Source organism: Pongo abelii, chromosome 3 (assembly GCF_028885655.2).
Source record: "Pongo abelii isolate AG06213 chromosome 3, NHGRI_mPonAbe1-v2.0_pri, whole genome shotgun sequence".
Lineage (NCBI taxonomy): Eukaryota > Metazoa > Chordata > Mammalia > Primates > Hominidae > Pongo > Pongo abelii.
In genome coordinates this window covers 52,749-73,172 of record NC_071988.2, presented here as the reverse complement: position 1 = coordinate 73,172, position 20,424 = coordinate 52,749, and the positions used below count along the sequence as shown (strand labels likewise).

Sequence of the window (20,424 nt, the reverse complement as noted above, 5' to 3'; positions counted from 1 at the left end):
AAGCACAGGGAGCCAAAGCAAAGATGAACAAATGGAATCACATCAAGTTAAAGAGATTCTAAACAGCAAACGAATCACTATAAAGAGCTTCTAAACAGCAAATGAAACAATCAACAAAGTGAAGAGACAACACACAAAATGAGAGAAAACGTGCAAACTGCCCATCAAAAAAGGAACAACCAGAATACGTAAGGCACATAAACAGCTCTATGGGATAAGATCAAATAATCTGATTATGAATGTGCAAAGAATGTTTATAGACATTTCTCAAGAGGGCATACAAATAACAAAAAGGTATATGACGAGGTGCTCCACACCATTATCATCAGAGAAATGCAAATCAAAACTACAATGAGATATTATCTCACCCCAGTTACAATGGCTCTTATCCAAAACTCAGTCAATAACAAATGCCAGTAAGGATGTGGAGAAAAAAACTCTAGTATTCTCTTGGTGTGAATGTAAATTAGTCCAACCACTATGGAGGACAGCTTAGAGTTTCCTCAAAAAATGAAAAATAGAGCTACTATATTATCCAACAATCCCATTCTTAGGTATGTACATAAATCAGGACATCAAAGAGATATTTGCACCTCCATTTTATTGCAGCAGTGTTCACATTAGCCAAGATTTAGAAGCAATCTAAGTGTCTATCAACAGATGAATGGATAAAGCAAATGTGGTACAAATACACAATGGAGTACTTTTCAATCATAAAAAAGAATAAGATCCTGTCATTTGCAACAACATGGATAGAACTAGAGGTCATTATGTTAAGAGAAATAAGCCAGGCACATGATGGCAAACTTTGCATGTTCTCACACATCTGCTGGAGCTAAAAACTAAATTGATTTAATTCATGGAGATAGAGAGCAGAAGGATTGTTACCAGAGGCTGGAAAGTATAGTGAGGGGTTGGGGGGAAGTGGGGAAGGTTAATGGATACAAAAATAATTAGAAAGGGTAAGATTTAGTAGTTGCTAGTACAACAGAGTCACTATAGTCAAAAGCAATTTAATTGTACATTTTTAAGTAACTAAAAGAATGTTATTAGATTGTTCGTAAAACAAAGAACAATTACTTGAGGCAATGAATAACCATTTATCTGATGTTATTTTTGTGCATTTCATGCCTTCATCAAAATCACTCATATAACCCATAGATACATATAGGTACTACGTACTCACAAAAATTAAAATAATAAATAAAATATAAATTTAAAATGAAAAGCGTAAAAACAAACACCACTGGTCCTCATTTCTTCATAGATATATGAACTTAACACCACGCTGATCACATTGCCTTTGTGAGAATTCCTGAACATCGTTAAGAATTTGTACTACTTCAGTTGAGCACAATGCCAAAAACATGTAGAAGAGAAGAAAAAGCTTATTACATATGCCCAGTGCAGCCAGACCTCCTCCTAATACAGCATGGTGCAATCCAGGAGAAACTCTGAACTCCATGCTTCTTCCTCAGGAGAGAAAGAGAAATGTGGAATATATGTCCACATTCCTGTCTTTTGAGGGACTGTCCAAAGAGGAATTTTGTCTCCCCTGACGTGTCTCCTCTGATGTAGAGTGCTGAAGGAAATGGTGGTATACTTCGGATGACAGCTATGCATATTTCGTATTAACATAAGATGCAATCCTGGCCTGGTGCAGTGACTCACACCTGTAATCCCAGCACTTTGGGAGGCCGAAATGGGCGGATCACGAGGTCAGGAGATTGAGACCATCCTGGCTAACTCGGTGAAACCCCGTCTCTACTAAAACTACAAAAATTAGGCGGGCATGGTGGCAGGCGCCTGTAATCCCAGCTACTAGGGAGGCTAAGGCAGGAGAATGGTGTGAACCCGGGAGGCGGAGCTTGCAATGAGCCTAGATGGCGCCACTGCACTCCACTCCACCTCAAAAAAAAAAAAGAAGCAATCCTAAAATCATATCAGAACTAAAGAGATCAGAAGTGCTGAACAACTGTCAAAAAGAGAAACAACATCAGAAGCACCATACATCCTGATTTTAAAAACCTATTATAAAGTTATAGTAATTGAAATACTTTATAACTCAATTTTAAAATCCAGTGAAACAGAATAAAGCACACAAATAGTCCCTTGCATATATTATCAAATGAAGAGTAATTTACACATCCATATTCACGGTAGCATTATCTACAAAAGCAAGTAAGTGAAAAGAACTTTTCTTAATAAATAAATGAATAAAGACAATTTCAAATATATAAATAATTAAATATTACTCAGCTTCTTAAAAGCAGAAAATTTTGTTAAATCCACAATAAGGATACATTTTTAAGGCTTTATTTATGTGGAAGAAGCCCAGGCACAAAAGGACAGAAACAATATAATTCCACTTATGTAAGATACCTAAAGTAGTTAAACTCATAGAAACAGAAAGAAGACTAAACTGTGTCGGGGTTAAGTGGAGAAGAAAATGAGTAGCTGTTGTTTCATGGACAACCTGTTAGAATGCAAAACAACCCCTCCCTTTTTTTTTAACTTTATTTTAAGATCAGAGTATTTGTGCAGGTTTCTTATACCGGTAAACTTCTGTCATGGAGGTTTGTTGTACAGATTATTTGGTCATCAAAGTATTGAGCGTAGTTCTCATCATACAACACTGAATTATAAAACAGATCCTTTCATACCACCTGTAATAAAACTGGAAATCAAAAGCGAAGCAATATTGCCAAATCCAAAAATCTGTGAAACTCAACACACTCTGGAACATATTCTTATCTGTGTCAGTTGATTTAATATTGTTAAATGACCATACTACACAGTGATATTCAAATTCAATGTAAGCCTAATGAAAATAAAAATGATAGTTTGTGAAGAAGTATTTTTTACAGTTCTTAACGTTTACATGGAATTTCAAAGGGCCACTGATAGCCCAAACATTCTTACAAAACAAGAACAACGTTTCCTGTTTTTAGAACAGATAACAAAGCTAAATAAAAACAGTGTGGTACTTGCAAGAAGACAAATAGATGATGGAACAGAACCCAGAACTCAAAAACAAACCATTGTGTATATGTTCAAATGATCTTCAACAAGGTTGCTATAACCACACCATAAGAAAAAGACAGTCTCTTCAATAGATAGTGTTGGAAAACTCTATATCCATATGAAAAAACTGAGGTTGGATCCTTCCCCTGAACCATATACAAAAACTGCCTTGAATGAGTTAAATATTTAAATGTAAGAATTATAACTATACAATCTTTAGAAGAAAATACAGGAAGATTATGACATTGATCTCAGCAATGTTTTCTTGCATGTAACATCAAATACATGAGCAAAAAATTCAAAAGCACAGAAAAGTGGGACTACATTAAATTTATCTCTCCATATTAAAGATTTAGTAAGAGTCCCACCTAAGCAGCAGAAAAGCCAAAATATACATATATTTGACAGAAGATAACATCCAGAACAACTCCAAAAAAAAACACAAAAAGTTACATGACTAATAGATAAGAGATGAAAATGTTTCTCCAAAGATGAAATACACAATTATTGAAAAAAAATTCTAATCTTTAGAAAAATGTAAAGAAAAACCACAATGAGGTATTACTGTGCATTAAGATGGCCAATATCAAGCAAACAAAAAATAATATATATTGTCAACAATGTAGAGAAATTGAAACCCTTGTACACTGCTGGTGGAGAAAACATGATGCAGCCACCTGAGAAATGTATGGAGGTTCCTCCAAAAATTAAAAATAAAGTTACTGTATGACCCAGTAATTCCACTTCTGAGCATCTATTTAAAGTATGCAATGTATACCTGAAAGAAGTATTTGCACATCTGTATTCACTGTATTAGTTTATTCTTGCAGTGCTATAAAAAAATTCCTGAGACTTGGTAATTTATTTTTAAAAAGAGGTTTAATTGGCTTATGGTTCTGCAGGCTGTGCGACAAGCAGAGCAGCTTCTGCTTTAGGGGAGGCCTTGAAAAGCTTCCAGTCATGGCAGAAAGAAAAGGGACAGAGAGTCATCTCACATGGTGGGAGCAGGAGCAAGAGAGCATGAGAGGGAAGGTGCCACATGCTTTTGAAAAATTAGATCTGAGGAGAAGTCACTCACTACGGCAAAGACAATACCAAAGGGGCTGGTGCTCAACCATTCATGAGAAACCAACCCTACGATCCAATCACCTCCCACCAGGCCCAGCTCCAACGCTCGGGACGGGAATCCAACATGAGATTTGAATGGGGACCCAGGTCCAAATTATATCACTTACAAAAGCCAAAAAGTGAAAAAACTCAAACGCCCTTCAATAGATGAATGATTTAAAAAGATGTGGCTTATACACACAATGAAATATTCTTTAGCCTCAAATGAAAATATCTTGTCAGATGCTACAAGAAGGATAAATCTTAAAGCCATTATTTTAAGTGAAAGAAGACACCAACAAAGTGACAGTGTATGATTCCACGTATATAAGATATTTTAAATAGTAAACTCCTGGAAAACGGAAGTAGAAAGGTGCTTGCCTATGGTTAGGGTTGTGAAACCTCAGCGGTGCCAAAGATCAAAAAGGCTTATTTGGCAAAAGCAGGCCCTCACCCAGGTGGCCAACTCAAGGGCCCACAGACATGGCTACAGTCAAGGAAATGGGGCACCGAGCTTGGTCTTACTGAAGATTACGAAGCAGTTCTGCAACCTCTCTCAAACTCCTTCAGTTATGGTCCAAAAGTGGTCCTTCCCATCAAGTGACCTGCAGGGAAACACACCCAGCCATGGCCCTGGAAGCAGGCCTGCAGATCTTGGCCTCAGCTGTGCTCCCTGAAGCAGCCCTGTGACTCAGTTCTAGCTCTCACAGCCACAGTCCATGGCCAGTCGTACACACTCAGGGACCCACATGGAGACTTGTGAAACCTGTTCCCAGGTAGTTAGTAGAAGCCAATCCCATTCATACACATGGTATTTGGGCCATCATATGCAGACAAACTTCAAAACCCTACCCTACTGCCTGCCATATAGATTCATGTCCTCAAGGATATTTAATCTTTCCATGGCCCAGAAAGAATCCATGACTATCCAAATCTCTGGTAATACAACCATCAAAGGCAGACCCCATATCACTCAAACACAGATGTATGGTAAGTCCTCACTTAATGTTCAAAATAGGTTCTTGAAAACTGCATCTTTAAATGAAACAATACTGCTATATGCCATTTAAACAACAGACCCAGCAGCACCCTTGTGACCCAGTGGCCAGGCTGGTCTGGAACTCCTGGCCTCAAGTGATCTCCCCACCTTGGCATCCCAATGTGCTGGCATTACAGGTGTGAGCCACTACGCTCTGCCACTTTACATTTATTTTGATTAAGTTTCTTATTTTTATACTATTGCAATTGGAAACTTTCTCTTTTTTTGGACAGTTTGTTGTTACTATATGGAAATGCAACAAATATTTGTATGTAGGGTCAGGTGCAGTGCCTCATTTCTGTAATCCCTGCACACTTTCAGAGGCTAGAGGCCAAGGAAGGTGGATCACTTGAGCACAGGAGTTTGAGATGAGCCTGGTCAACACAGTGAGACCCTATCTCAAACAAACAAAAAAACCCCACAAGTATTTTTATGTTGGTCATGTATCCTGATACCTTAATGAATGCATTTATTAGTTCAGTTTTTGTTATTTTACTCTAGGGTTTTGTATATACACATAATTATATTATCTACAAACAGTAACATTTTTACTTTTATTCCAAGCTGGAAAGCTTTGTTATTTTCCTTGTATAATTGTTCTGATACAAACTTTCAGTAATATGTTAAGGTACAAGCTGTGGCCCTGGAGGCATGCTTGTGGATCTTGGCCTCAGCTTTGGTCCCTGAAACAGCCCCATGTCTGTACATTTGAAGGATCTAACAACTCTTAACAGTTTCTATAAACTATGGCAAAACCCCATCTCCACTAAAAATAAACTATCTTTGGCAAGTAAAGATCTCCTTTTATTGGGTCCCCAGGCTTATAAGATTACCTCTGAGGTTGCTGAGAAGAAAAGTCGTAGCTGGGTCACAACGGTGCTGCTGGGTCACAAAACCCCATCTCCACTAAAAATATAAAACAATTAGCCGGGTGTGGTGGTGCACGCCTGTAATCCCAGCTACTCGGGAGGCTGAGGCAGGAGAATCGCTTGAACCTAAGAGGCGGGGGTTGCAGTGAGCTGAGATTGTGCCACTGTACTCCAGCCTAGGGAACAGAGTGAGACTCTGTCTCATAAAATAAATTTAAAAATGTAAAGGATGAGATAAAAATTTATACACTAACACAGTTAAGATATTGATGACAGAAATTTGAAGTAGGTAGAAATAAATGAAAACATATTCCATTAGGATAACTAATACTGTCAAGGAATATTATCCAAAGTGATCTGTAGATTCAATGTGATCCCTATCAAAATTTTAGTGGCATTTTTCACAGTAATAGAAAACACAATTGTAAAATTTAAGTGTAATCTTAAATAAAATAACCTGAGCTATCCTGAGAAAGAACAAAGCTGAGGACATCATACTTTCTAATTTCAAACTGTACATAAAGGTCATAGTAATCAAAAGAGTATAGTATGTGCATAAAAACAGATACAAAAACCAATGCAACAGAATAGGGAGCCCAGAAACATATCCATGCATACAAGGTCAACTAATCTTTGACAAGGCCACCAAGAATATACAATGCAGAAAGTATAGTCTTGTCAATACACGGTACCAGAAAAACTGGATATCCACAAGCAAAAGAATAAAATTAGACTACATCATAAATAAAATTTTCTTATACCATACCCCAAAATTAACTCAAAATAAAAGACTTAAATGTAAGACATAAAAGCTTAAAACTCCTGAATAAAACATATGGAAAAACCTTGTTGATATTGGTCTTGGCAATTTGGTATGTCATCAAAAGCACAGCAACAGAAGAAAATACAAGAGTGTGGGGCTGCATCAAAGTGTACAGCTTCTGTACAGTAAAGGATAAAACCAAAATTTTAAAAAATCCTACAAAACAGAAAAATATTTGCAAGCCATATATCTGATAGTTAATATCCAAAATGTGTAAGAAACTTCTGCAATTCAAAGTAAAACAATAATAAAGATAACCTATTCAAAAATAGGCAAAAGGTTAGTTTTGTTTTGTTTTTCCCACAAAGAAGACATACATACAAGGGAAATCCTGTATGCCATTAGTGAGATATAAATTGATAAAAGTCATCATAAAAATCAGTAAAAAATAAAAATGGAAGTATCACATAATTCAGCAATACCACCTCTGGGAATACTACCAAAGGAAATAAAATTAGTACCGCAAAGAAATATCTTCAGCCCCGTGTTCATTTTAGTTTTGTTTAAAATAGCCAAAAAAATTTATATATACACACACACAGTAGAATACTATTCAGCCATAAAAGAGAAGGAAATCTAGCCATTTACAACACCCATAGACCTTGAAGACATTACACTAAGTGAAATAAGCCAAACACAAAGAAACTGCATGTTCTCAGTTAGATGAGGAATCTAAAAATGTAAACTCATAGGAACAGAGAGTAGAATGGTGGTTGTTAGTGCTTGAGGGTGGGAATATGAGGAGATGCTGTTCAAAGAGTACAAATTATTAGTTGTAAGTTGAGTAAGTCTGAGAAAGCTAATGTACATTAGCATTAGATTAGCAAAATAGCATTGTCTTTATAGTAATACTGTAAAGTACGCTTACAATTTGCTACAACAGTAGACCTCAAGTGTTCTTATGACAAAAAAAAATGGTTATCTATGTGAGGTAATAAATGTGTTCATCAACTTGACATTTTGTTTCAAAATGTATATGCATATAAAATCATTACATTGTACAAATTAAATATAGTTAATTTTATCAGAAAAATCCGTATCACACAAACACAGATGTATGCTAAGTCCTCATTTAACATTCAAAATAGATTCTTGAAAACTGCATCTTTAAATGAAACAATGTTGCTATATGCCATTCAAATATAACTTGTTTTTATTGATTAAACTCTAGTAAAATTAGTTTTCTTAAACAATATGTTGCTTTACTTACAGTTTCCAAGAACCTATCAACGATGTTAAGCGAGAATTTCCTATAGGTATGTGTATGTGTGTGTGACACACAGTTCTACATATAGATGGATTATAGCTCAATGACAGAATCCCAGTAGGCTTCCTACTAAATAAGACAAAATTATAAGATAATAGTTTATCAAGAAATAAGGTAACAATTGAGAGCTTAATATACACTTAGGAATGTTCTAAGCTAGTTAATGACATTGTGCATTTAAGAAATCTAGAAGGCGGGCCAGGCACGGTGGCTCAGGCCTGTAATTCTAGCACTTTGGAAGGCAGAGGTGGGCAGATCACTTGAGGTCAGGAGTTCAAAACCTGCCTGGCCAACATGGTGAAACCCCGTGGCGGGCACCTGTCATCCCAGCTACTCAGGAGGCTGAGGCAGAAGAACCATTTGAACCCAGGAGGTGGAGGTTGCAGGGCGGCAGAGGTTGCAGTGAGCCGAGGTCACGCCACTGCACTCCAGCCTTGGTGACAGAGCAAGACTCCGTCTCAAAAAAAAAAAAAAAAAGAAAAAAAGAAAGAAATCTAGAAGGTGAGTAGATACTTTAAACCAGTGGTATCCAATCCTTTGAGTGTGAGGACGTTTTTGCTTATCTGTGGTGATGGGTATAACATAAATTATTCACAAACCTATTTCTTGTTTCTTAGCTCATCAGCTATCATTATTGTTTGTGTATTTTATAATTGTAAGTGTGGCCCAAGACAAATCTTCTTCCAATGTGGCCCAGGGAAGCCAAGAGTTTGAAAACCTGTGCTTTAAACTATATTATAATTTGAAAATTTGAATATATAGAGTTTAAATTACAAATTTCAGTTTATACAAAATAACATTTTGAAGTAAAATAACATATTTTTTCACGTTTGGAAAAATGCTTATTGTTCTGATAAAATTGCTGAGTAAGAGTTTTTGTAGAATTAAATTTGCAACCTCTACAGGATTAAAAATCACTAAGCAGAAAAGATGCAACATCTGTCCTTGGTGTTCCTAAGATTTCTAAACCAAATCCCATTATGTCCACTACTCACCTTACGTATTGTAGGCATGATGCGAAAATAATATTTGAAAAAATATTTTAACATAGAGGTCCTCAATAATACAAATACTCCTATGTCTCTAAAAGCAATGGAACAGCAGTCAGATTACGCAGCCCGTTATAAGCGATGAAGTGGACATTGGCTCTCCCTGTAAACTTGAATGGAGATCACTGAAGAAAAAAAGGAAAATCTTAGAAGATTTAAGAGCATAGGACAGAAGATGACCCTATTTGTGAATAAGAGAAAAAATGCAGCCCTTTCAGAAATTATTTTTATTGGCGCAGTTTCCCAAACTACATTTGAAGGCCTGGCTTCCTTCCTGACCTCGGGCCTCCTAGCCTGTGTCCTCTCCTTCATTCAGTCTCACCTACCTGGGGGTTTGGCTGCTGTCTCATGTATCTTCAAATCGCAGGGCTCTTTTATTTGCTCCAGACAGGTGACCAGGTCTGGGTTAGAGATCACAAAACCTGTTTTATTAAAAAAAAATTAACATGACTATTGCTGGGGATACTCCAATGACCAATCTATTACTATGCTAAGTAGAATAAAGAAATTATGGAAGACTCTAGAAAATTAATCCAAAAATTGTTTCCTGACAGAATCTTTAGAATACTGAAATATTTTAAATCTGTGGGTTCTAAGTTCCACTACCCAGTACTACTGAATCAAAAATAAGTGGTGCAAATTAGATTTTAAGATGTGGAAAACAATATTTTACATCACTGAATTTCTAGAATTACTACTATCCTAGAGTGAAAGACATGAATTAGCTCAAGAAAAGAGATGGTTTATGCAATGATGAAACATCCTAAAGATTTTCTTTTTACACCAGCAAATCCCAATTTTTTTCTTGTAGAAAGGAACTGAAATTAATTAATGCAAAGCAGAATCACCCAAGAGACATTCTATAAAGAAAGAAAATGAAACTCTGAGGAAGTATTAGGAATTATGTACTGAAGTTATCCTCACCCAGGGAGACCAGGTTCCTGTAGTTCTCCAACATCACATCTCTATACAAATTCTGCTGGGCAGGGTCCAGACATTTCCACTCTTCAGGGGAGAATTCTATGGCCACATCCCTGAATGTTAAGAGTTCCTGAAAACACATATTTATCATGTGACAGAGTTCTTAATTTGACTACAAGTGAAATAAGAGAACTAGTTGTGACTTATGGGGCTGACTGGAATTATCTGATAAAATAACTTTTAACACAGTAATGTTATCTAAAGCATTCTATAATTCTGAAGAAAAAGGAGGGCATGCCAGCAATTTTTGTTGCTGCATTGGAAATATGAGCTACACTGACCTGTCCCTACCAAAACCAAGCAAAGCAGGTCCTGTGACCTCCTTGAACAAAGGGTGAACTCACGTCTCATTAAAGTAACTGGAAGCCCTCATGCTTGACCCTGGCCTCACTGTAATGTCACACAAGAAACTTAACAGGATCTGTGGGGAGGGAACAGGTGACTGTTTCTCTTCAAACTGCCATGTGATCCTACTGGAAGACTGGGCTGAGAGTCACTCAGCTAAACATTGCCTCTGAAGCTTCAATGTGCACATAAATTTGGTATTCTAGGCCTCACTGTAAGTAACAAAATTCTGCAGGTTTGAAAAGGGTCCATGAATTAGCTTTTTACAGCAAGTCTCCCATTAATGCAGATGCTCCTCCTAGACCCGTTATAGTACCACTCAGCTAGAGAAAGCAGACACAGCACGCAGAGTCCCTTACCCCAACACCCTTATCACAACACAAATACTTTTCATCTGAAGACAAGACCAGCAATCAACATCCTGAAACGTGGCATTATCTGCAAGCTCTTTAAAGGTTACAGAGGCTGGAGATGGTGGCAATGTCTGAGTAAGTCTGCATTTGAAAACCAGCACATCCACATGCATTAATGCGATATTTGTGGAGCATGTACTATGTGCTCAGGAGTATGTCACAGAGCACTGTGCTGGGAAGCTCACATTATACGTGTTAATTCTCACAGCATCCTGGGAGGTGTGTACAAAGTGTGTGATACTTCCCAGGATTTAAATGCAGGGCCAAGCATTTCTATTTTTTCTTCTGTTTTCCTATCATTGATTTTTAAGAAATGTATAGAATAATAGCTCAATGTAGATAAATGGGAGAGACACAGAAGAAAGTTTTAAGTACAATTCAGGAATTTTTTATTTTTGTGTTTATAGTTACTTTGAGACTTGTGAAAAATCCACTGAAACTGCAAAGATGGAGAACAGGTTGCTGGATGGGATGTCTCTAGAAATACTGGTTTTAATTTTACATAAAATAATTTAAGTACATTAAATTCAAAGTACATCGCTTTTCTCCGTTTATCGGCTTTTGTGTTTCAGGAAATTTGGGAGCACCAGCTCTGGAGAGGCAGTACGAATACCTACTCCAAACTCTGATCTCCTCTAAGCAGTTCTGTGAGGTATTTCAGTGTGGGGTCAGAACTGGACAAGGTTCAGTAGAGGGTGGATCTGGCCAAAGTTAGGACAGAAAATGGGCCCTAGGCTTCTGCTCTCTAGGCCACTAAGTAGTTTCAGTTTTGTCTTTTCTAAGCCTGCCCAAGAGAAATTTGATTCCCAGAGTTTGAGTAATTTTTATCTATTTTGCCACTTCCCCATCTATAACATACAATAACAAGGAATTTAACCAAAACCCTTTTGTTTTTCCAGACCAATTATATTTGAAGCTAAATATTTATTCTTAGCAAGGCAAAAACAATACAAATAATGACTTCTCTTCTGTCCATAAACAGTCATGCAGGTGGTGGCATCAAAACTCACAAAACAATAAAAGGGAAATAACCCAAACGAAGCTTACGTCTCCGTACAGTTTTCATCTTTGTACTGAATACATGATGCTGAATTCAATCATTTATTCATGTGCTCTAGAATGCAAGTTCCTTGATGGTAGGGACCATGACTGTTTCATCTCTTTTTCTAATGACCATATGAAACACTGACCCCAGTCTGCACAGGACATCCTCAAATGTCTCAAATACTCACTGATGCTGCTGAGAGTGTCCCCAGTGACCCTGGGCTGATGCCCCCATAGTGATCCAGGCAGGAGACTCAGGCTGACTTTGTGGGGTGCAAACAGAAAATGGAAATGCCCTGATGGAGCTGCAGATCCTGCATCCACATGTGATATCCCCTGTCCCTGATCAGCTAACTCTGAGGTAGGGGAAGGACAAAAGTACTGTACTCCAGTAACACAGGGAGGCATAGGTGGCATTATGGCTCTGGATATTTAGTGGCCTTGACTTCCCACTGTTAAGGTGCTTGTTTACACTTACAGATTCTGCCACAGGATTGTGTTCACACCAGAAGCCTCTTACTCAGCTGTAGCAGGTCACTGGAAAAGATCTGAAAAACTCAAAGGGCTCCACTCTGAAAGTGGGGCTTATATCTATGTTGACCTCTCATGATGCAGAAAACACCTTCTGTGACTTTTCTGTATCTCTTCAACCCAAAGTCTGGCCCTGTCTTGTGAATCCTGGGTAGAGGCCAGCTTTTATGTGCAGATTCTAGGTGAGATCAATGTGTGCTGCATTCTTGAGTTACAGGAAGCAGAGTAAAATCAGAGGAAAGACCTTCTCATGAAGCCTCCTTCAACATATTCTAAAGAATATTTTGAACTAAAGGGGAAAACCTGGGGTAAACATAAGTAGAGAGTTTATTTGAGCCAAAGCTTGAAGACTGCAATCCTGGAGTATAAAGTTACCCTGAATAAACACTCCAATTAGAAGCAGTTACAAGCATATTTTTAAAGGCAAAAAGAAAGTCAGAGAGGAGATTGATAGAAAGGTGTCAGAAATTCTTACTGGTTTATAGAAGTAACATTGGTTAGTGATTGGCCATATACATAGTTAAGCTATAGGGTATGGGTCATAGTGTCCAGTGTGGCATTATTAGGTTAATTTACAGCCACTTGTGGCAATAGCAAGCAATTTCAAAAGACAAATAGTTCAAGGAGGAGAACAGTATGTGAGTGTGGTCTCATTTTAACACATCTCTGGGTCTGATAAATTTAAAAACTTGTATTTCTCAGACAGAAGTTCTCTTATCAAATCTCAGGACATAAACTCAGAATTTGGAACTTCACATTTAGGTCTTGGAGGGCTGGTGAGCTATGCACATTTGTGGGCATATGGGCAAGGGGAGGTGGGAGGGAGCAGAATTTCTCAGGTTTAATCGATGCGTATGTGTGAATCTGGTTAGGTTTATGGGCCCCAAATCTCTGAAATCAGTGTCAGGGCGGAAGATGCCAGGAGCACTGAAGGCAGTGAAATAACTGACTGCTGTCCTGAAAAGTTATTTTTGTAGAAATTTAACTGCTCTAGAAAGGACTGTAGATCCCAAGAGAGAGATCACTCTGTTTGCAGATTTGGGAAATACTTTGCTGTACTTTGCCGCACAATTGTAGGTTGTGACTGGAATCCTGAGAAAGAATGTTTTCTCAAGTGAAGTCTGCTCGACATTTTGTGTATAACATCTGGTAATTCTGGACAGTGTGTGGAAAATATAACTAAAAGCAAAATCATCTGCAATCCTAAAAAAGTCTCCACAATAACAGAACTGCAAGAAAATGTTTTGTTGTATAATTAAACCAAAATGTGATGTGCATCACAAGCAATCTAAGAAAACGCCAACGCAGAAAGTCACCATAATTAGTTCTCAAGTAGAAGCCTTGAAAGCACCATTTGTCATACACAATTTATTATAATTTCATCTTGTAATGTGAGAGGTCATCTGGGTTTTCTAATTTTTTCTAATCATTAAAGAAGAAATAAACATCCACATCTTCATGACAGGATGTAGATTTGCAATGTGGAGCTAGGTACCTGCTGAAGGCAGCCTCCTAGTCCCCTACAGAAACTGTGAAAGAGGGTGTATATTCTTGCTATTTACATTTCAAAGCAATAGTTCCCAGGTCGCAGATGAAGACAATTTTGAGCCAAAAAAGACCAATGATCTATTTAACTGATAAAAATGATTTACATTTATTTTAAAGAAGCAGAGAAAATATTTAAATATAAAAGTTGTCAAACTAAATGCTTTAAGGGAGAAGAGCAAAAATTTTTCCCTCGTTCTAAAGAGAAAGCATTAAGCCTCTTCTAATTTGTGTTTGCTCCTACAGCAGCCAGGCCAAAAGGTCTGGTCTTGAACTCACTAACGTCTGAATTCTCATAGGCATCTGAGGGATGGACTTGGGCACACCGTATGCACAGAAAAGAGAATCTGTGGGGAAAGAAAAAGCAGAAGAGAGAAAGGAGCTATCAACAGCCATGGGTGGGAGGCCGGGCGCGGTGGCTCACGCCTGTAATCCCAGCCCTTTGGGAGGCTGAGGCGGGAGGCGGGCGGGCTCGAGGTCAGGAGATCCAGACCATCCTGGCTAACACGGGGAAACCCCATCTCTACTAAAAATACAAAAAATAATTAGCCAGGCATGGTGGCGGGCGCCTGTAATCCCAGCTACTCGGGAGGCCGAGTTAGGAGAATGGAGTGAACCTGGGAGGCGGAGCTTGCAGTAAGCCGAGATCATGCCACTGCACTCCAGCCTGGGCAACAGAGCAAGACTCCATCTCAAAAAAAAAAAAAAAAAAAAAAAAAAAAGCCATGAGCGGGAGCAGGGCAGGACTGACTAAAGCACTGGTTTGTGCTACAGGTACAGGCCGAGGCAGGGATACGCTCTGATTCCATGTCTACAAAGACAGAAGAGATTAGGATCAGGTGGTCCAGAAGCCTGGGTGGGTGAAGGAAGCAGGTTCCTGCTATAGATCCAGTGTCTGCGGTTGAGATGAGCCAGGAGACTTCTGGGTACTGCGTGTGTTTTTGGCAGAAAACGCTACGCGCAAAGCTGCCATGGGCACAATTCCTGAGGTGGAATCCTGTACTGGGAAGAGTGGGGCAACGCGAATGCCCGGTGGGCGTGCTCAGGAGTGGGCTAGCATTGGGTGGGGGCTGGCTGCAGGGTGCAGGGAAGGGATTTCTCGGAACTCCTTTCCTCTTTTTTCTGGGTCCCCTCTCTCCCCGGAAGGAGACCTGGAGGAACAGGACAGTGCCCAGCGGGACAGCACATGTGCAGAACCCGGCCACGCCTCCCGCAGACACCAGGCATCTTTCTCCAGCCCAGGCTCAGCCACGTCTTTCTTCTGACACAAAACGTGCGGAGTTTCCGCAACACCAGTCAATGCTTCAACCCCAATGAGCTGTCCAGCAACTCACTAACGACACCACCCAGAGTCAGCGCAGACCCCACAAGCTCAGCGCTCTTTTCACAACTGCCCCTGCTGCAGACGCCAGTCCCTGCCTCTGGACACCCATCTTCATTTCTGAACACCTGTCTACAAACCAGGGGCGCCCACACCCTCCTCAAGTTCAGTAATGTGGCAGAACTACTCACACAACAAAGAAAAGCGCCGTGCGCACCGACACCAGCGCATTCTAAAAGGTGCCACTCAGGAACAGCCACGCGGAGGAGGTGCACAGGGCAAAGGGACTGGTGGGAAAGTTGGAGCGGGCGGGTGATTTGCTTCGCTTCCTCACACACCTCACAAAAGCCTTTCTTTCAAGACCCGCCGGCAGTCCCCAAACCACGAGCCACGGCCGGCGCTGTCCCATTAATGAGACCCTGTTTGCTCACATGAACTTTCTTTCCATGGGGCCTCGATCTCATTCCGAACCGGGTAAAGTAGGGACCGGACCCCCGGACCACAGCTCCTCCTACGCGGACCCCTCGCACGCGGGCGCCGGCGTCTTCCAGATGAGCTCCTCCTCACCCCACAGCCCAGGGAAGGTGCGGGGCTGCGGGCGCAGAACTGCACAAGGAGGGCTGCAGGCTGGGCCAGAGCCGCCGTGCAGGGACCGACAGGAGCCCGGTCCCTCACCGGAGGGGAGTGAGGCCTGAGAGGCGGCACTGGGGACTCCGTTCGCAGACTGGGTCCCGCCGCCGCCATTTCCCGCCGGTTCCGATGAGGCCTCCCCAACCTCGGGACGCCCTGCCCGGCACACTCACCATTTCCCGACTTCAGGGTATCCGGGAGTCTTAGCTACAAATCGCCCAACGCCCTCAGGTCACAGAGCAACAGGAGGCAGAAGCTGTGGCTGAATCACCGAGCCCAGAACGCAGAGAGCTCAAGCCCGAAACCAAACCCTCACAGGAACCAGAGGAAAAGGCCGCGCCAGATCCCGGAAGCCAACCCCTCCTCTCTGTCTGCGGGCCTGATTGGGCAGTTCTCACTCCTACACTCTGATTGGATAATACTCCAATCCCCGCCCTCGGGCCTTGAGTAACAGAATTTGCAACCATACACTCCACGATGAGGCAAGAGTGACAGGCTGGGGCCTCCAGGCCTTTTCAGGCAGGGCTCTCTCTCCGGGCTTGGCCTGACGCAGCGCAGGGGTCTTTTTTTTTAACCTTGTTGTGTGTAAGGTTATGTCCACTTGTAAAATACACGCACGCACACACAGACGTACACACACACGCGCGCACACACAGACACGCACACACACACGCATGCACACATGCATGCACAGACACACACTTTTTCACAAATGGAAGTGATATAATGACAATTATTTTAATATTTTAGGTTTCATAACCCTTCTGGCCGCTAGTCTTTTGAGTAGGACACCTGAGATTTTAAGAGGGAAGCAATCCTCTAAAAAATAAAATGTTAATTTGTGAATTTTCCGTTTTTTATTAGCCACGTCAAAAATAGTATTTAAAGAGTGAAGTTGTTTGTAATAATTTTTAACCCATTGTATCAAAATATTGTTTTAATATGTGATTGATATATAATTAGAAATAAAGTTTATTTCTGATCTAGTTCTTCTAAACTCACTGTGTATTTTATGTATTTCTGATCTAATTCTTCTAAACTCACTCTGTATTTTATGTTTGCAGCACATTTTACTTCAAACCAGTCACATTCCAGGTACCCAGTAGCTACATATGGCAGATGGCTGCCACATTGAGCGCAGTCATGAGGGCTCCCTTCCCTCAGGGAAGTGAGGGCCTGAACACCTCTTTTCTGCTGGAAGTAAGGGACCAGCCTCTCTACCAACTTTTCTCCTCAGGCTCAAGGGTGGGTGGGACAGTGCCCCTAGAGAGAGCAAGGGCTGCAAGCTGAGAGTATCCACGTGAAGACCACGGTTTCCCAGTTGCGGTTTGGTGGAGGTGTGGTGGTCTGCTCGGTTCAGCCAGGTCGGGACTCTTGTGCCACGACCAAAAACAATGAAGCACACGGATACCAGAGAGTGAGCAAGGCAGAGTAGGATTTATTAAGCAAAAGGAAAGCTCTCAGAAACAAGAGGGGACCTGAAAGCAGGTTGCCAGAAATGAGGCTGAGGTCTGGGTCTTTTATGTGGCAAGAACAAGTATGTCTTCTGTGGGTTCTGCCCAAATGGGAGGGGTAAAGTTCCTCAGTAAGGGTGTTGCATCTGCGCATGCCTGGGATTGGCCACAGTGACTCCATTTTGGTTATTACCCATGAGTGCCTAAGCGAAACTTACACGAGGAGAGCTAAAACCGCAATGCTAATGTCATGTTAATGACCTTATAATGAGCTGGGTCAAGTTAAGGACATTTAGGTTGATTTATTGCGCCTGTGCCTAAGTTGGGACAGTCCCTTTGGAGCAACATCCTGGCATAAGAGGAAGTTCTTAACCACATTTCTTCCTGCTAGCTACAGGGGTGGTGCAGGTGCGGTCCCACAGGTATTTTTCCTCTCCCCAGACCCTCTCTCTCTGTCTGCTTAACCAGCGTCCGACCGCCTCCTCTATCAAAGGTTCCTCTTCCTTTCAAATATCAGACAGTAAACAAAGAATGTTGGGGCCACACGAGCAGAGAACACCATGTCTTCAGATCTCTTCACAGCCTTGTCCTCCAGAGTTTAGAAGTGGAGGGAAAAGGTTAAAGGCAATCTTCTTAGAGTTTCACTCTTTGTCCTTGGACCTAATCTGGACCTAATTTGGACACACAGGCTGTTAACTATGTGTTTTTCTCCTTTGGTGTGGGGCAGTGTGTGAGTTTAAGCACCAATCACATGCATCCACATCCACCTGCGCTTTTGTTCCCAGAACGAAGGCCGTGAATGTGAGTTGTCCAGGTCTTTGGCAACAAAGAATTGAACACAATGCACAAAGTAACAAAGGAACAAAACAGAGGAAAGAAGCATCAAAAGCGGAAATGTTTCAAGGTAAGAAATAGGGTGGGTGTGGGCTTGAGCGAGTGGCTCAAGGACCCAGTTACGAAGTTTTCTGGGTTTTAAGTACTCCTTTTGAGGTCCCTATCAGCTACCACTGATCTGAATGAAGGATTTGGTCCGTGGCTAAAGGCTTAGGAGAATTGGCACCCTATGCGGATGAAGGAATGCCTGTGCTTGGCCTGCAGCCACTCCAAGGCACTTTCCCTTGCAACCTGAGAAGTGGTAGAAAGGGGAGGGTTGTAGGGACAGTAGCCTTTGATCCTTTGCTGCTCAGGTGTGGGGAGATGGGATTTTTTCTTTTGGTTTAGCTGTTGGAAGTTTGCCTTAATTAGCCTTAGGTTTCCTGCCTCCAGACCTTGGTGTTTTTTTCTTTTAGGAAGTCAGCACAAATTGGCCTTAAGTTCTCTGCCTGCATACACCATTCTCCTGCCTCTCTTCTGTACAAACCATTTGTTACACGTAGTTCATCTTAAACTCACCTGGTAACTGGGGAGGCCTTCTGTGTATGCTGGTTGGTTACACGCAAAGAAAAAATAAGCTTCCAACATCATGATAGGAGGCAGTTTTGCAACTTAGAGCCAGGTGCCTGTTGCAGGTAAGCCTAGCTTACCTTCAGCTCTAAGTGGCTCTAAGTCACTCTCAATCTCGTACAGAAAGAGTGAGGTAGGGTACTATCATCTTGGCAATTTATATTTCTTTTTTTGAGACAGAGTCTTGCTCTGTTGCCCAGGCTGGAGTGCAGTGGTGTGATCTCGGCTTACTGCAAGCTCCGCCTCCCAGGTTCACGCCATTCTCCTGACTCAGCCTCCCTAGTAGCTGGGACTACAGGTGCCCGCCACCATACCTGGCTAATTTTTTTGTATTTTTAGTAGAGACGGGATTTCACTGTGTCAGCCAGGATGGTCTCGATCTCCTGACCTCGTGATCTGCCTGCCTCGGCCTCCCAAAGTGCTGGGATTACAGGCATGAGCCACCGCGCCTGGCCGGCTATTTAAATTTCAAAGCAATGGATCCCTACTCCCTAAGCCCTGGGCTGCAGCAATTCTGCTTGCCCTCTCCTGGTGGCCTGTGTCCTCTCCCAAACCCTGCCATCTACCACTGAGGCACAGCCCACAGCTGGCAGCTCACATTTTACATTAGAGGAGAGTGGGGTCCCCACATTTTACATGACAGAGCGGAGTCCCTGAGCTGCAGGAGGAGAGCCTGCAGGGCTCCTGGGTAGAATTGCACTTTTGCAATAAGGGGAACAGGAGCAATGTTTCAGCCTCAGTTTCTATTTATAATAGTGACACAAAAAGAATATTGCTGGGTACATAGCATGGATCTAGATAGAGTAGCTCCAGGAGTTCTCACAGTGACAGCCCCCCTCACTCACAGACACCATGTGATACTAATAGGGCTTAGACACAGATACCCAAAGCAATGAAGAGAAAGACAGCTCTCAGTCTGAGTAAAACCGTATTGAGAGAAGAAAAGAGGTTGAAAGAATCTTAAAGACAAATTCAGATTACATATAACATTGGTCAAATTGACCAGAAAATATTCTCCCAAAGAAGTTCTTCTCTAAACACCAGAAGTGCACAGCTACTTTCAGCATGAGAAACACAAGTATTATGAAGAAAGAGGGCTTATTCTGAGCAGGATTTCCATCTCTGCTGCTCTCCCATCTGCCGGCCGTTGGATTGGGAATCTATACTGGAACACACTTGACAACCTCCACCAGCACTTTTTGATGAAGAATTGGAATTCACTCTATTCACATAGTAGAATTATATCAGAGATTGCAAGATAGCTTACTGAAGAGCTACTATGATTCCTGGGTGGCCACATCACCTGCATTTATTTGTCTGGGAATAGTGGCATTCCTAATTTAGTAAAATAAAAGAATAGAGTGTAAAATTATGCTGACCTATAATTATACCTATAGGATCAATTAATAAGCATGTCAGGTTAATATCTACTGTAGCAATGTGGTAGTAAATTTTCTTTGGGTATTAAATATAAATGTGTACATATAAAGAATTTTAGTATACTAGTCATAATGTATATATTTTTAAACATCTGTAAGC

The 20,424-nt window shown here is 41.1% G+C and overlaps 1 protein-coding gene and 1 pseudogene across 1 annotated transcript in view; one reads left to right on the top strand and one right to left on the bottom strand.

Moving 5' to 3' along the window:
* LOC100451315 (zinc finger protein 595) overlaps positions 1–16,357 on the bottom strand; it is a 39,244-nt gene extending 22,887 nt beyond the window's left edge. The window contains exons 1-3 of the mRNA XM_009239708.4: positions 16,162–16,357; positions 10,103–10,229; positions 9,505–9,600 (exon numbers count right to left, since the gene is read on the bottom strand). Coding sequence (XP_009237983.2) covers positions 9,505–9,600; positions 10,103–10,229; positions 16,162–16,164 — 226 coding nt within the window. The 5' untranslated portion in view covers positions 16,165–16,357. The remainder of the gene's footprint in view (positions 1–9,504; positions 9,601–10,102; positions 10,230–16,161) is intronic.
* Positions 16,358–18,283: 1,926 nt separating this feature from the next.
* On the top strand, positions 18,284–20,088 carry LOC112133072 (BCL2/adenovirus E1B 19 kDa protein-interacting protein 3-like; annotated as a pseudogene).
* The last annotated feature ends 336 nt before the right edge of the window (positions 20,089–20,424 follow it).